General features: G+C 34.2%; 2 protein-coding genes across 3 annotated transcripts in view; one reads left to right on the forward strand and one right to left on the reverse strand.

The window, feature by feature from the left end:
• The window catches only part of LOC126745529 (tectonin beta-propeller repeat-containing protein), a 35,831-nt gene extending 17,977 nt beyond the window's left edge, over positions 1–17,854 (reverse strand). Inside the window, exons 1-8 of one of the 2 annotated variants that reach the window (XM_050453407.1) lie at positions 17,437–17,854; positions 17,247–17,379; positions 14,197–14,399; positions 14,049–14,141; positions 13,814–13,994; positions 10,696–10,807; positions 10,401–10,617; positions 1,421–1,708 (exon numbers count right to left, since the gene is read on the reverse strand). In XM_050453407.1, the coding sequence (XP_050309364.1) occupies positions 1,421–1,708; positions 10,401–10,617; positions 10,696–10,807; positions 13,814–13,994; positions 14,049–14,141; positions 14,197–14,399; positions 17,247–17,379; positions 17,437–17,661 (1,452 nt within the window). In that variant the 5' untranslated portion in view covers positions 17,662–17,854. Of the gene's footprint in view, positions 1–1,420; positions 1,709–10,331; positions 10,618–10,695; positions 10,808–13,813; positions 13,995–14,048; positions 14,142–14,196; positions 14,400–17,246; positions 17,380–17,436 lie in introns of both variants that reach the window. The other variant, XM_050453406.1, reaches the window with a different exon arrangement.
• LOC126745534 (trehalase-like) lies at positions 3,603–5,457 on the forward strand. The gene has a single exon (XM_050453413.1). It carries the CDS (start codon positions 3,698–3,700, stop codon positions 5,387–5,389), a length of 1,692 nt encoding a protein of 563 aa, XP_050309370.1. The 5' UTR covers positions 3,603–3,697; the 3' UTR covers positions 5,390–5,457.
• Positions 17,855–17,967: the final 113 nt, after the last annotated feature.

Genomic DNA, 17,967 nt, shown 5'->3' on the forward strand with positions numbered 1-17,967 from the left:
TGCAAAAAAGAGCCATACGCTACATGTGTGCAGCTCCCTTTCGTAGCCCCTGTAGGCCATTATTTTTAAAACACTCTGTCCTGACATTGGCATGCCTTTTTATTTTAGAGACTGTTTGTCTTATCCACAAAAAATATCGCCATCAGCTTGGCCCCCCCCTCCTCGGGTTACAATCTCCGAACAACCTTCTCTTTACCTCTGCCTATCCCAAAAAGTGAGCAGATTAAGTCCTCTTTTGTGTACGGGGGCAGAAGGCTTTTTAACCACCTACCCCTTTATATAAGGCTAATAAATTGTGAAAAACGTTTTACGAAAAATATAAAGAAACTTTTGCTTGCTAAAGCATTTTATTCTCTAGAGTTTTTAAATACAATTTTTTGACAGTGAAGAGTTTTGCGCAGCGTAATGTGAATTCTTACTACCCTTTCTTTGGGTGTGTTCTATATTCTATGTATGTAAGAATTGTTAAAATTTTTATATATTTGTAAAAGATTATGTTGTCAACTATCTTTAAGGTTTTATATAATGCTTTGTTAACAACAGATAATGTTACGTAACAATAAAGCTATTTTTGACTTTGACTTTGACTTTAGCTAACACCGAAGTAGTACTATGATACTTGCAAAAACCAGATTGCCAATTGGAAATTATTTCGTTTTTTATGAAGTAGTCATAGAGCTGCCGAGATAAATATTTTTCTAAAATTTTTGATAAAGTTGGAATAATTGAGATAAGTCCAAGCTCTGAATAATAATTTTCGGGTTTACTAACCAATTTCCGAACAGAAATTTATGATATGGGTAATATGACTTGAAATAAAATAGGCACAATATTGAATCATTTCAATTAAAATACCATCACAACCATACGCGTTTGATTTAAGATCATTTATAATTGTTAAAATTTTATTCGCAGTTGCCAATTTAAATGAGAAACAATTATTTAAAGGAAGGATGTTCATGAATTAGGCAATATTTTTTATTTTTGAAATGTAAATTATTTATTGCTTTCCATAATTTTTGGGTTGTCATTTTTCCGCTGACGTGATTCCAAAAAATTCTAATTTGCAAAAATTTGAATCTATTTATTAAAAGAGCACTTATCAGATATTTAGTTTTACACACTAAATATCTAAGTGCACTAATTCGGTTTTTCAATATTTAGGTGACTATAGTGACTTTACTTTTTTTTATAGTTGGACACACTTGCAAGGAGAACCTATCGTGCCCGAGGGGCGGCAAGTGCGCGGATCTATAAACACTTAACTTTTTATTGATATAAAATTCAAATGTTACTCAATTAGTAAAAACTTGACTTAAAGCACAGCAATGTTAAAGGGTTTTAATTAACTCTATCGCACGTCTGGAACTTATATAAATATTGACATCCCATATATTTCTCATATACAAGACGAACTTACCCAAGACCATGGAGCATCATACTCGGCCCATCCCATCTCGTCGTCCTCGGCGAATATACAAGAATCCCTACTGGATTCGCTCCAAATACTCTCGTCTGTCTCGGGATGAACTTCGGTTCCAACAATCGAACCGACAGAGTGCACCGGGCTCCAGGCTTTCGAGTGTTTCGGTTGAACTTCGAACTTGTAGTCTCCCACAGGGAGCGAAGTGGGTGCCATGGGGGCCGAACGCGACTGTTCTTCGAACTCTGACAGGTTCGATTGCTCGATCATGCTGCTTGGGCGACTCTAAAATGGATTTTTTGTTACGTAATTATACAATTATTTGGAACCAGAATTTTAAGAAATACAATATTATAATTGTGGAGAGACTAAAGCTAGGTGACACCTTTTGCCGCATTATAAATTTTAATATTATGAACTAATTAAATCAAATCAATTATTGTAAATATGTTTACACAAGTCGAAATGTCAGTTTAATGGCTAGAAATATCTGTAAAAAAGTAGAAAATTAAATTATTCCATATTAAGATCTTAATACAATTTAAACAAAAGATAACAAACAGAACGCCTAAAGAAAGCAAACCGTCCGACAGAATCAGCAAACAAATGTATATTTGGATACAGTTAGATCTACTTACCAAGTATTTATCAAAAGACCAAAAAGCCCTATTTACCAAATATGATTTAATTTTCTTAAAAAATATCTTAGGTTCAAGATTTCTTAATGAAGTGGAATAACATCAAAAACTGGACCGCAATAGTAGTCAGAGCTTCGTCTGGTTCTAGAGAGCCTGCTGTTTCGAGGTTTTTAAATTTAAAATATTGCATATCAAATACAATATTAAAACTTTTCCGAATAACTGTAAATCTTGCAACCTCGCAAAAAAAGCACATAACATTTGTGTCAATATTACCTGAGGACCTTTTTTGAACTAGTGTAAAACTCTTTAATGGTACAAAGGTTTTTTAATTCTTTTAGTCCCAAAAGTTCAATTTAGAGGTTATATTCTACACATGTTTGCCCAATTTAGGAAACTCGATCAAATTGCACAGTCAGGTGTTTTGCTTGGTTAAAATAGATTTTTATAAGGAAAATTTGTTTTTTTTGCGCAAGTTTTTTTAATATTTTTTGTAGCTTAAAAAATATAAAAAGGAAACGTGTTGGAAAGAAATTGAATTCAAATTTGGCGCGGATTTGACCACGCTTTCTTTCAAATCTGATTAGTTAAACGGGTTGCCAATAGAGTGATGATTTACAAATGTCAAAATTAGTTCGAATTATTGCACCTTCAGTAGAGGGCCAAAATTTATTCCTGTTAACAAGGCAACCCGCATTTCTTTATATTTGTGTTTTGTGGTCGGAAGGTTGACCGATAGGCAGATTTTGTATTTAGAGCTATTGACGACGAAAATTATTAACTGTTGTTGTTAACTTGCAAAAGTCGGTAATAAAGTTACTACTATATCTAGTGTTGTAATGGTGTATATCTGAATAAGTTCTGAACTGGAAGATGTTATTAACAATAATATACAATTAAACATTGATAGATGTAGGCGCAAGGAAATATAAGTATATGAAGGTCTCTGAAGTACTGCCTACAACAATCTCTATACCTCAGGTCCAATATGGTCCTGAGGCATCTCCGTTGAAGCTTAAAGATTTTATGTGAACGAGTAGAAAGGCCCCAGTTCAGAGTTGCATAGCACATATTGGCAGAAAAATAAATATGGTAGGCAAAATAGTGGACAAGGATGTAATAGCCCTTAGGGATCTTATCATGAAAAAGATTCTACTCACTTTTGCCTAACAGTTTCGCTGTTAATTTAGCATCTATAGAAACTCTTAGAAATTTTGTGTGTGAGACCTCACCTGGTATATTCAGTGAATTTCTTTTTTAAGTTTAAAAGTTTAACTTGTTGGTTTTCGAGGCATTTAGGAAGAGTCTACTGGCCAAACCATTCATGAATATTTTTATTGCTATCACATTGTTTCCTGTAAAATTACACTTATTTTAACTAACCTTAAGAAAGTTTTTACCAAATAAAATGAAAGGCCTATGGTGGGACGTCCTCATCTTTCTAAATTCCAGAACAGTTTAGTTCTAGCAACTTTTGACTTGTTACACCATTTCAATTTTTTACTTTACCTTTTTGTAATACACCTGACAAACCCTCGTCACTTTTGATAATAAACTAATTTAAAGGTTAACCATGTGACATAAACACAAGCAGGAAAATGCCTCAGCATCGAAATTCCCAGTGATAATTTGGACAATGAAACATGTCTTAGGCACCCTAATATTTTTATTGTGCTGCATCACATTTGACGCGCAAAGACGGTCATGTTCCAGCCCGATTTACTGCGAGGGAGAACTTCTGCACCTCATTCAAAAATCGAAGATCTTCAACGATTCCAAAACGTTCGTAGATATGGCTATGAAAAACCCGGTAAATAAAACGCTCGAAAATTTCGATTTATTTATGCGTAAGACCGACTCGAAGCCGACCGTTAACGAGATCAACATGTTCGTTCAGGAAAACTTTCAAATGGTGGGAGAGATGGAGGATTTTTATCCTAGAGACTGGAGAGCCGAACCTAGGATAGTGAAAGAAATAGAGGATCCTAAGGTTAGGAATTTCTTAAAAACATTAATATCAATATGGCCCCAGCTTTGTAGGAAAATATCGCAGTACGTCTTCGATCAGCCTGAAAGGTTTTCACTGATTCCAGTTAGAAACGCTTTTATAATCCCTGGAGGAAGATTTAAAGAATTTTATTATTGGGACTCCTACTGGATCCTCAAGGGCTTACTGCTTACTGACATGAAAGAAACCGCCAAGGGTGTTATAGACAATTTTCTGTTCATGGTAAGCACTTATGGTTTTATCCCAAATGGGGGCAGGGTTTACTATTTAAATCGCTCACAGCCCCCTGTCCTCACACTTATGATGAAAGACTACATTAAATATACGAAAGACTTTGAATTCCTAAGGCAAAACATTCACGTTCTAGAACAGGAGTTGCAGTTTTGGCTTAAAAAAAGAGTGGTGAAATTGAACTTGAACGGTGAAATATATCAGTTGGCCCATTTCGATTCTGAAAGTAACACACCCAGACCAGAATCGTACTTGGAAGACTTGAAAACGTGCTCTGTTTATAACACGACAGAGGCTATTCAGGAGTGCTACACTGATTTAAAAAGCGGTGCCGAGAGTGGATGGGATTTTTCGTCGCGATGGATTTTTGACGAAAAAGGCGAGCCCTCTGATGATTTATCAAAAATTCATACACGCAGAAATATCCCTGTGGACCTTAACAGCTTTTTATACAAGTCATTTAAAATAATGCAGAATTTTTATCAAATATTGCGGCAACCCACAGACGCGAAGTACTGGCAAGAGGTGGCAGAAATGTGGCAATACAACATCGAGAGGGTATTATATTCCCCCGATGACGGAATATGGTTCGATTACGATATAAAACTGAACCGTCCCAGAAAGTACTTTGCCGCCAGTAATTTTGCTCCATTATGGGCCGAAGCAATGGACGAAGAGGTAAAAAAAGAACGGGGAAGTAACGCTGTCCAGTATTTAAAAAAGTACGGAATCTTAGACTACCACGGTATCCCATCCACACTCTTTAACACGGGATTACAATGGGATTTTCCGAACGTCTGGTCTCCGTATCAAAATATTATTATTTTTGGATTAGAGCAAACGGGTGATGAGGAAGCTCAAGAGGTGGCCAGAGTATTGGCATTAAGGTGGGTCCAGTCCAACATCAAAGCGTATGACGAGAACAAGGTGATGTTTGAGAAATATAGCGCGAAGGTTAGCGGTGCGTTTGGTGGGGGCGGAGAATACCACATCCAATCAGGATTTGGGTGGACCAATGGCGCTATAATGGAAATTATCGATTCCTATTTTAGAGTCAAGAGTAGGAAGTATATTGCTGCAACTGATTAGATGGCGTCCTTGAATATTTATTGATAACGTATTGTTCTAAATAAAGTGAAAGTTTTTTTTCTGTTGTAGAGGGTGTTTCATTAAGGATAGTGACTTAGTAATGAAAAATGAATAATTTTATCAGAAAAAAGGAATAATTCAGTCTTTGGAAAGGAAATTTTGGTGATAGAAATTGTTGGGAATAATTTTCCTAGAGATAATTAAGTTCCTAACTCTGAAGCTAGGGAGCGTAATTGCTGCGATCAAGAAATAGTGTGCATTGCTGGTTTTTGTGTTTAAGAAACTTTAATACAGTGTACGTTTATTCTATATTGAATTTTTTGGCTTTATTATCGTTCCTTTCCATATAAAAATAGAACAGTCAATTTTTCCTAGTAACAAAATTTTATTCTTTTCTCTTTCGTTGTTTTTTATTTCCTTTCTGTGGTTTTTAATGAAAATGTCTTGTTTTCAACACAACTATCTTTTATTAGAATTCTTGATTTTTCCATTCAATTAATTTAAAATAAATTTTGGTTTAGATAGTTCCTCGTTTATAAAATTATTATTAACACGTTGAAGGACAGTATAGATACCTAGAAACCGGTTAAAAATTGCATTACTATTTTTTAACAAATTTTTTATTAGAATGCGAAGTTCTTAGCCTAAATCCTAAAAAGTTCTTAGAAATTAAAAAAATACGTATTTTTGTAACTTTTAGAGTATTTTGAAATTAACGCGGAAAGACGTCTAAATACAAAAAGAAAAATATATGGTATTTGTATTCAATTAAATAAAACCAAAAACATACAAAAAATGTTTTATTCTAAAACAAAAATTTTTCAAAAAAGGTATTACAAAAAATAGAATACCTACTTAGGTAATAACTAAAAATATTTTATTCCTGGCTAGTGTGCCATTCTTCAAAACAACTTGGGCACAGGGGCGGTTTTTTCCTACAATTCTTACATCTATAGCTTGTTTCTTTTCGTACCTTATTCTTGGTGCACATTCCGCACTCTAAAAATATGGACTTTTTCTGAGACTCGCCGCCAGGAGTCCTTGGGATTTTTTCAGGCCAATGCAATTCTTGCATTGTATTATTGTCTTGATTGATATGAAGATTGTCATTAGTCTGTGTTGGTTTAAAGCGACGACTGTTATGCTTATATGCTTTTGATGACCGTACAGTACCATATCTCTTCCCTCAATATCAGTGGGTAGATTGATAAGGGATTTAATTAATTCATCTCTAAACTGCACAAAACGAAATTTACGCGAATTCCTTTTGCAATATTTTCTATAGAGAAAAAAAGCGTTCCATGTACTCATGTCAACCAAGTACAATATAACCTTTTTGTACCATCTTATTGTTTTTCTTGTAGCGTTGTAAGTTGAGATCATTTGATCACATCGATCAATTCCCGACATATTTTCGTTATATGTTGCTACTTCTTCGGGCTTATTTTTTTCCTTACCAAACTTATTTTTGACTGCTATCATTTGTGGATGGGTTTTAGTAGTAAGCACTAATACATCTCGCTTATTTTCGACTCAAAAACTTGATTTTTTCGCATCCAAAAATGCTCGCCACGCTTCAATTTTTTTTAAACGACTAATTTTGGATTGCCCCGTCGATTGGACCTGAGAGTACCATTACTACGAGTACTTAATTTTAAAAGTTTTTTGGATAAAGGTATGCTATTATAGTAATTGTCCATGTAAAGTTCGTGTTCCTTAAGTAAGTAAGATTGCATCAGCCGGAGAACTACTTTTTCTGTCACTGGTATGATTACCAGTTTTTCCATTATTAGCATTAGTATTATTGACACTCCCGGAACCATTGTACATTTCTAGGTTTAGCACGTATCCATCAGATGTTGTCAGCTCATAAAACTTTATTCCATAACGATCTTTTTTGTTTTTTATGTAGACTCTAAATCCTAGCCTCCCTCGAAAATGTAATAAAGATTCGTCTAAAGATAATTCTTTGTTAGGTCCATACGAATTTTGATACTGAGTAACAAGCATATGTAATAGCGTCTGAACTTTCTCCTTTCCCTTCAAATTTGGTGGCGAAGAGCACAGAATCCTTAGAATCTGTTTAAATCTTCTAGAAGACATAACAAATGGAAATATAGGGTGGTAAAAAAGTACATCTTTGTAGGAAAAAAAAACGACGAACATTGTTCGTTGAAACTTGACCTTGAAGTAAACAGTCCAAAAAAGGCTTTAATTTCATCGACAGTTATCGGTCGATAATTGGCTGACCTGTTGTTTCTTGTTTTGGGTCTATTTGTTTGCCCTAGTAGTTCTCCGTAGTCGTTTGAACACCGAACCACATATTCCAATATCTGTGGCGTAAATAAACAGTTAAATACATCGGGGGGAGTGGAGTTTTCATCAATATTTATTTTAGCTCCTACACTACTTTCATTAAAATCAAAATTGGGAATGGGTGCTGTTGTAGTTTGCCATAATGATTCGGGTTCATCGTCATTATTCTTCCTTTCAGCAGCTGATAACTGGGGGCTATCCAGTCTTGATATACCGCTTTGGGCATCAAAATCATCTTCATCCGATAAGGTTTGGGTTAGTAAGATTGCTTGTTTTGAGCTTGGGGCTGGTTTTTCCGCATCGCTGTCTGACGAATCATTTGGTTGATAATCAGGATCTGATCCATCATTGCTATCATGATATGGATCAACTTCCTCATCGCTACTAGAAAACTCGTCCCATAGTTTTAGCAAATTTTGCTGCTCTCGTTCATACGGATCGCCGGCACCATTCATCTGAAACAAATAAAACTCTTTACTGTCAGATAAAAGCATTAGGTACATGCTAAACCAATCATGTTACAAGACTCTTGAGCTAGAAACATAAGTAGGTACCTAAAAAACACGCAAAACCACTTACCTTGCCGTAAAAACTAAAATTCACGTTATAAAGTAAACAGAAACAAGTCACTTTTCCCGCGCAAAAACTGCAATGTTACGAAAAACGATCCTCTCAGTTTGGCAGTACAATATTTAGAGATGTGTAGTTCACAAACGAACTAGTTCGAATGAACTACTCCGTAGTGAACGAGATGAACGAGTTCGCAACAACCTTAAAGGCTCGTTCACTGCGAACTAGATAGGCGATCGCGATCGATGTGACAAGGATCTAAGAGCAGAACCAAGACCGACTGAACGTAAAATCAAATGACTCATTTTGCATTTGCGCCGATCTTTCGTATTCGGTTCATTTCAGCTATTAGCTTGGTTTGTTTTGGTGGTTCCCCGATGTTTAAAGGTTATGTTTTCTATTTTGTCCAGTTTATAGATTTCAGTTTAATGTTTAATTATTATAAGTGACTAGTGAGAGTATAATAGAATCGTATTATCCATTTTTTCTCTAAGAGACCAAACGAAAACAAAACAAAGGTAAAAACACAAAGTCACGGTCTCATCAAATCCATATAATTTTTTTTTTAAAAGCTACATGTGTTTCGCTCCTATCGGAGCATCATCAGGCCTAGACCTACACAGATCACATTACAACTCAATTAGCCGAGTCAACCGTTTTAGATCCTCGGTTTAAAAAATTTGCATTTAAAGATGATAGAAAGAGAAAATTGGCATCGGAAAAAAATCCAACTTCGGCCGTTATTATCGAATTCGACAGATATTTAGGCGAACCCCTTCTCAACCGAAAGGAAGACCCATTAAAGTGGTGGTATGAACGTCGCCATGTATATCCCACGATTTATCGATTTATGAAAAGTCGACTATGTATTCCTGCAACGTCAGTTCCGTGCGAACGTATTTTTTCAAAAGCAGGACAAGTCTTAAAACAAAAAGGTGTACAGCTGAAATTTAAAAAAGTTTCCCAAATTTTATTTCTTAACAGCAATCTTTAATAGTTTTAATATTAGTTATTACTTAGGTTAGTTATTTATGTCTAAAGTTTTTCCAAAACTTTATTATGAGTCATAGTTGTTTGACAAACTAAGTTGGTGTTCAAACAACTATGACTCATAATAGGCAATTTTCATATTTGTGAATGAAAATAATTACAAAAAGTCACTTTTCTAAGTTTAATTTGTCTAGTTTGTCCATTTTTTAGAGGCCCTGAAAGCTTTAAAAGCATAATTTGACTTTTGCTAAATACACTTTTATCCGTTTTATAAGTAGTATTTTGTAATTTGTTTTATGTTAATATTCCTTTAAGTCTAATGTGTATAAGAAAATGTCAAGTACATATTCAAATTTATGATAATATGTCTAATAAAAAACATTCTTGTCATCTAGTTCACGAAAATCATGTTATTTGATTTATTTTTTGAATAACAATAAATATTGCAATATTAAGATAAATACTGTATTTTATTGCAAAAAGTTAATTCAGGTCATAAATAATGTCTTTAAGATTTTTTAAAGCTATCTCTGTGCTATGTGGAGGACCTCCAACCATTTTTTCGTTGGTTTGGTAATTATTTAGATAAAATAACATTTTTCTAACACCACATACTATGGATGAGGCAAAGTTTGCCTCATACATTGGATGACTTCATCGACAAATTATTCGTCAGTGAACAATGTCTTCTTTTGGGACATTTGTATCATGCTATGGACAACCATTGGCTTTTCTGCAGAAATTAATGCCTCTTGGAACTTCATATTTCCAAAAAGAGGAAACCTTTGGATGTCCATGGGACACATTTGTGCTGTCTGGGATCAAATCACCATTAAAAATAGGTGGTTCTGAAGATAACCTAAATGTAGGTCTTTACTCATTTAACAATTTCTATAATGTGAAAGTTTATTGATATTACAAATCACAAATAATATGCAAGAGCTTTCTTTCCATAAAAAAACACGAAAAATATAAAAAGGCAATAAACCAAGGCAAAAGGGATGAGTAAGCATATTAGTACAACACAAATACAATTTTCTAAAAAAAAAACAAGCAGGTTAGTTACCCCAAGATGGTTCAAGCTACGATGAAACTTATCTCTGCCAAGACTAGCATTACTACTGGCCCTACTGACTTGCAAAGGCGCCCGTATCGCCCGCCATCGTTTCCCCGTCAAGTCTTCCTGACACACTCCGGTGCGCATATAAACGATCCGGTCATCTGCGCCGACGCAAAACACTTGATCGGTCGAAGTCACCGATAATTGAAGCATGCGTCCAACCATCTCAATCCATGCCGAACCGGCGGCACATTCTTCGCTCATGCCCGCTCCTTCGCCCTTAACTCCTTTGCTAATTTAGTTTTTAACAAAAAATAAAAAGAGAAAAGTTTATATAATTTTTTAATGTTTCAATAATCGGCAGTATTACCGGAAAAATACTTGTTTATCTTGAGTTACGGCCCATACACTTGAACAGCCAACAGAGAGTTGAGTAATTCTTAGATTGTCGCCCGGACTTCGAACTTCTAGCCATGTATCACCTAATAAAGGAATTAACAACTGTTAAATATTATTTATATTAACGGTTGTAATGCTTATTTGCGATTTTTTACTAACATAATTAAATATTGAAAATTGTGTATCTTAAACATTTCATCCTGAATTGACTTCTGATGGCTTCAAATTTAAAACGTTTGAATTTTTTTTTAGAGGGCTAACGGTCCAAACAGCGTATTTCATAGTGCTTAGTTTCATTACTGATTGTTTTTATAACTGCTTACTTAAACATTTTTATTCAATATGAATATTTATTTATTTATTTAATAGACGGGATCAACCCCATTACAAAAAAAAACAATATTACAAAGTTCAATAGTTACACCTAACCATAACTTAAAATAGCTAAAATACAAATATGTTTTTACAGGCAAACCAATATAAAATCAACAGAAGAGTTTACACAATCTCTCTAATTTGATTCCTAAAACTAGACAAGCCAATGCCCACAACTTCAATATCCTCATGGTTGATAATATTTAAGGTTCTTTCGATAGGGGAGTGAGTGGCATAGTTGGTACTGTGAAAAGGCAAAGCAAATAGTCGGTTTCGTCTCAAGAGTCTTGAGGGGACACTGGAGCTAATTCTACCGAGAAGGTCGGGGCATACAATCAGACCATTAAGAAGCTTAAATACAAAGGTTAAATCACCACGAATACGTCTTTCTCTCAATGTTGTCATAGCCAGCACTTCCCGTGCATTATCATAAACATGATCGTTCGGTATTTCCAAATTTAATTTAAATAGACAAAATCTTAAAAACTTATTGTGAATCCTTTCAAGGGCCAGACAGCTGTTCATGTAATAGGGGGACCATATCATTGAGCCATACTCCAATAAAGAAACGACCCCAAAGACATGTACACTCTCTTACAGGTCTCGACTGATTGCTCTCTACAGTTACGCAGAACAAAACCCAGAACCCTGGAGGACCTAACCACTATATTATTTATGTGTATATTAAAATTTAAATGATCGTCAAAATAAATGCCAAGATCCTTGATTGTATCAGAATACTGAACAGGGCTTCCCTCTATATTGTTGATGTTACAACTTTTTTACTTCTTTTGTGAAAACTAATATAATTACATTTCTTTATGTTTAAGAATAAGATATTGTTGACACACCAATCATTTAGCATATTCAGGTAATTCTGTAACAAAATTTGGTCTTTGGGAGTCTGGATTACTCTATAAAAATTTCAGGTCATCTGCAAACAATAAAAAGGCACTATTTTCATAACATTAATGAAAATGTTAAAGAGCAATGGTGAGCAGTATCCACCCTGAGGTACACCAGAACATACATTGATATTGCTGGATCTAGCACTACCCAACCTAACCTGCTGAGACCGGCCTGACAAGAAGCTTGTGAACCAGGCAACTATATGATTGGAGAAACCAAACACAAGTTTCTCCTGCAACTCCTGCAAGATTCTGTGATCGACTCTATCAAAAGCCTTGGAGAAGTCTGTATAAATCACATCCATCTGACACCCCCTCTCCAAGGCATCCAACAGATCCTGCTGATAGATAAACAAGTTAGTGATCGTAGATCTGCCCGAACTAAACCCATGCTGCTGATTGAGCAACAGCTCCTTGCAATAGAAATAAATTTGGTCGTAGATAAGAATGTCCAACAGTTTTGGAATGGCCGACTGGATGCAAACGCCCCTATAGTTGCTTATTTGGTCATTATCATCTGATTTAAATATTGGTACCACAAAACTATGCTTCCATAATGACGGAAAGAGTGCTGAGCCAAGGGATTTCTTCAAGGGAATATTAACTCCATAAAAATAGGAAACTAGGACAGGCATATTTTTCGGCTAATTCATAGTAACTTTCTATCCTATTTAGATTAAAAAAATATATATTTCAACTTTTAATATACGGATTTTAATATTATGCACTTTAATACAGGGTTTCCATCTATAACCTGACACATTTTAACTGCTTATAAGTCGAGAACGGAAAATGACAGCAATGTGCGGTTTTCACAGAACTTCATCAATATTTTTAAAGTTTTTTTTGACAGCGTTGCCAAGTTTCAAAATTTTCCTGAAATACGAGGAAAAAAACTGATGATTTTCAAAGGCCGATTTCTCAAAAATTTTAAATGTAACACCCTGCACTTTTTAATTTCACATGAAAGTCTGTTAAATCCCCTTTCCGAAAATGTATAAATTGTCTTAAATTCATATTTTTTTTTTACAGAACCAATTTTAGTAAATGACACCTTTTTGAAAATTTTCCTTAAAAATCACCAATTTTTTTCCTCCTATTTCAGGTGAATTTTGAAACTTGGCAACACTGTCAAAAAAACTTTAAAAATATTGACGAAGTTCTGTGAAAACCGCACATTGTTGTCATTTTTCGTTCTCGACTTACAAGCAGTTAAAATGTGTCGGTTTATAAATGGACACCCTGTATTAGAAGGATTTATACAAATTTTAATAAATTTGAACTGTTTTTGAAGTATACAATCTAGAAGATTTACTTAAATAAATAAATGATTTAATTACTATATATTTTTCATAATAATAATTAATAACGATATTTTACAAATAAATTCAGTTTGCTGATCAAAAAATTAAAAATTATCTTAGGTTAGTTGGGTGTATTTGGTATTTTTGTTTATGTTGAGTTTTGTTTTGTTTTTTTTGATTGAAACTTTTGTAATTATTACTTTTCCTTTACATAGCAGCACCGCAAATGTATTAAGTCACCTAGTGACCCACTGCTGTTTACATTTATTTGATGTCCTATGGCAAAACTTATCCAAATATTTAATTATTATTAAAATTGATTAAATTTTTGACTGTAATAAGTATATAGATGGTAAATGTGGTAGGGCTACAGGGTGTATTTAACAAATATGAAAATAGACATTCTACAAGTCTTCTGCCCCCTAATCAAATTCCACTAATATAACTTAAAGAAGATTTAGACATGCACATTTACTGTAACTCAGAAATAAAATTAGATTACCTTCTAAACAATCTCTACCGACGCCAAGTCTTACTAATGCCCTACCATCCAGTAAAACAGCCCAAACCAGCCCAGTTGGCCCCACACTAATTTGGTAGACCTCGCACCCCGGAGGTGTCTGAATGTAGTTCCATTTTGCTCCCTCTGGTGACTTTGTTGTCACACCACTCCTAAACATAACCTAAAAAAATGTCCCATAATAAAGATTATTACATTATCTGCAAATATTAATTACTCTATTATGAGACGTAACAGCCCAAACCAACATAGTTCCCGGTTCTGCTCCTGCCACATTCTGTCCTCCAATTGAAACATCTATAAACGGTTCCTGAAAAATCCATATTATTTTAGTTAATGTATTTTATAATTCGTTAGTTATTTACTGTTGTGGCATCCTTATGGAGAGGTGCGATAGCACACCAAGAGTTCATGGCACAATATTTGGCAGTTCTAACCCATAGACGACGCCTCACGCAGCTTTTCCATTGTTTTTTTGGATAAAATTGAGCGGGGAAATCTACTGCATAAGTCCAGCCATTGTGGTCTAAAGGTTGTCCATCTAAAGTTAGTTCCAACTGCCAGTCACCTAAGAGTATAGAATCATAATAATAATAATTAGTGGGTAGTTTCAATACAATACTACTTAATTCTAAATTCATTACTTAAAATTGCTTAATATTACAATAGAGGTATATGAATCTATCAGAAAAACCTTGTATTTATTCTTAAAGTGAAAAGCGAGCATCACTTATGAAGTTGTATTTTGAGAGATTAACAAAAATACACCCTGAAAGGCAAATGAGTTTTTAAAACCTTAGTTCTATGCAGTGGCATTTGAAATCTTATGATGTGCCTTAGGCTGTGACTGTGTAAAGCACGGCGCCCACTGAATCGGCATCGACCGTCTCGGCACAGTGGGTACAATCGGCCGGATTTGCTTCACATGTATTTAAATGGGGCCGCGCGCACTGAATCGGTTCGGTCCGTTCGGTTTTCTCCGGCGACGATCTCATATTGTGAGGAGGGCAACTTTTGCCGATTGCACCGAAAGCCTGCGACTATTTTAGCATTTTTTTGCATAGAGTGAGGAACTGTTTCAAAGAATTTTAAAAACCGTTGATTTGATAGATATATCAAACGAAATTTCAATCGAAGCTGTTCACAGTTTTAGGATATTGAATGATAAACAAAACACATATTAATTATCATGATAATTTAAGGAAAGAAAACGCTTGGGAGGAGGTATCCAAATTCACTGGATGTTCTGGTAAGTGTCATTTATTATATCTTAAGTCGGTGTTTTCGTTATTTAATGTTTGTTAAGTTGGCATTATCAGGAGATTTTAAAACTCAGTTTTAATTATCTGAGGATGCCAACTTGGTCGGCCAAATGTGCCAGTGTGAAAGTTCTCGTTTTGGTGTTAAGTGGTGTACAACTCTTGAATATAATTTATGTTTTTACAAAAATACACAAAAAAGATAGCTTATTATGTAGTTCACGCATTCAAATGCACGTTGGAATGTTATGTTATAATTTATTTTATTTGACTCTATACAGGGTGTCCCACAACGAATGCCGGCTATCTATATCTCGTAAAGTAGAGTTCAGAAACTTTTAAAATTTAACAGTATACCAATGTTGAGGTGTAATTCAGCTAAAATAATTTTGAGATGGCGCAAAAACCAGTTCTCGTAATAGTACAACCATCCTCTTTAAATTATTTTCTAAATAGTGGGATATCAAAAAGTTAAGAGGGCGGAGGCATAAGCTAACATTTTTTGGTTTTTCTACGGATTTAGTTGCTTTGATAAAATCTTACTTACGAGGTCATAAACAGTTTGTTGAATATGAAGGCTTTAAGTCTCCTATATATCAAGTGTGCTCGGGAGTTCCGCAAGGATCTAACTTGTGCCCGCTTCTCTTTTTATTATTTATAAACAATCTTGCCAATTTACTGTCTTGTCAGAGTTTACTGTTTGCGGATGATATAAAATTGTTCACAAAAATAGATACTGAAGACGATTGCGAATTCCTTCAGGTAAATCTTAACAAAGTAGAAAATTGGTGCAATGTCAATAGACTATATTTAAATGTTAATAAATGCTCTATTCTCTCATTTTCTAGAAAACTGTTGGCAATCAATTTTGACTATAGAGCAAATAATGTTGTGTTGGCCAGAGTGGATGAGGCGATTGATCTGGGAATTACTTATGATGCAAAATTAAGTTTCGCTAAGCATATAGCAAAAATAGTTTCTGACTCTGCCAAATTGTTGGGTTTTGTTTATCGAAACTGTTGGCACTTTGAAAATATTAATACTTTAAAACTTTTTTTTTTTTCACCTACATACGCTCAAAAATAGAATACGGATCTCTAATTTGGTACCCAATTTATAGCTTGACCTGATAGATGATATTGAGCGCATTCAGCGCAAGTTTATGAAGTATCTCTGGTTTAGAGAGGAAGGTGTCTTTCCAGCCAGAGGTTTGGATAATCAATTATACTTAAATAAATTTAATATTATATCCTTAGCAAAAAGAAGAGAAATTCTTTCCATAAAATTCTTATATAACCTTATTCATAACAAGATTGACTGTCCCACCCTTTTGGCTGGATTAAATTTTCGGGTACCAAGAATAAACTCTAGGCATTTTAGATTATTTAATGTAAATCCTGCTAGGACTAATATTTTATTTAAATCCCCTATTAATATAATGTGTCAGAATTATATTAATAATAATTTACATGAAAGGTTCAATATTTTTGTTGACAGTTTAATGTCCATTATAGAAGGTATTAAGTAAATAGGTGTAAATGCAGAGTCTTTCTAGTATGTATATAGATTTTAATAGAATTTTTTTTTTAAATATTTTTTTTTCCTTATATTCTTTCCTGTAATTGGGTAACAAACCTGTTGGAAATAAATGCCTCTTTTCAACTCTGGTTTTCCAAAAACCAGACTGTACTGGGGGTATAATTTCTAGCATATTTACAAATTCAAGTAACATATCCAACACTATTGATTCAAACATTTTGGCAAAAGAGAAATTGGTCTTAGCTCTAAAAATTTTTCAATTTTATTTTGCTTTAAAGGTAAGACTAACTTAATAGAAGTTTTTCACATTTGTAAAAATTCTCCCTTATATAGGGATAAATTAAACAGCTTTTACAGAAATGGAGAAATAAACTCAACACTGAAAAGAATAAGATTATAATGTATTTGGTCATTGTCCATACTTTTTGATTTTATACATTTAAATGACATGAATATATCATATTCTGAGCGTTATTAAGCTTACATCCCAATAAAAATTATGGTATATACTTGCAAAAGCATCACTTATTTCATTGGCATCTTTTAGATGAAGATGTTTTTTGCAGACTTTAAACCCTAATAGTTTTATTTTAGATTAATATTAGTATAAAAATTACCTTCCCAATGCCAGGCCATTGATGGAAGCCTAATTGTGTCAATAGATCTATTTATGGTGCCATCAGCATTGGAGAAATGAAATCTATCAGTAGGTAGTAAACGAGAGCTGAACCCTTCTATTGGAAGCCATCTCTGAAATTTAAAATGTATGGCTTGTAGACAAGGGCATCTGTGGATAAAGTTTTATACCTCATTTTCGTAAGATTCCTCTCGGATTCTTATAGGTATATCTAAGCCGTGCACATACACATAAATTTGGTGGTCACCACCCAAACCCCAAAGGAAATGGGGAACTCCTGACAATTTCTTAAAGTCTTGGCCATTATAAGGTAGTTCTCTCCACATAGAGCCGCTGGTAGATAAGGTGTACACTCTCCCTTCATTGTTAATGCCAAATAGAAGGGAGATTGGCATTTTACAAGGAAATTTAGGGTTTGTTCCTATTCAATTTAATTCCAGAGTCTTATTTTCACAACTCAATGTTTTTAAAATACGTGAATTTAGAAAGATTTTTGGGAAATCCGGCAAAAACAAAAAAAATTTAAGAATTTTGACAGAAAGGGTTTGACAACCAGCTGATTTATTTGATAAAAATGACAGGCCATGTGTTAGGGTACATTTACAATTGATTCATTTTTGATTCATTGGCTTATTTGTACCGCTGAAATCGTCTTTACGTTTTTTATCACAAATCTTTGTTTGTTTACATTGTTAAAAAAA

Source organism: Anthonomus grandis, chromosome 16 (assembly GCF_022605725.1).
Source record: "Anthonomus grandis grandis chromosome 16, icAntGran1.3, whole genome shotgun sequence".
NCBI lineage: Eukaryota > Metazoa > Arthropoda > Insecta > Coleoptera > Curculionidae > Anthonomus > Anthonomus grandis.

What these genes read in the sequence shown, in the direction of transcription:
- LOC126745534 (XM_050453413.1), top strand. Translation starts at nt 3,698, where the DNA reads ATGAAACATGTCTTAGGCACCCTAATATTTTTATTGTGCTGCATCACA.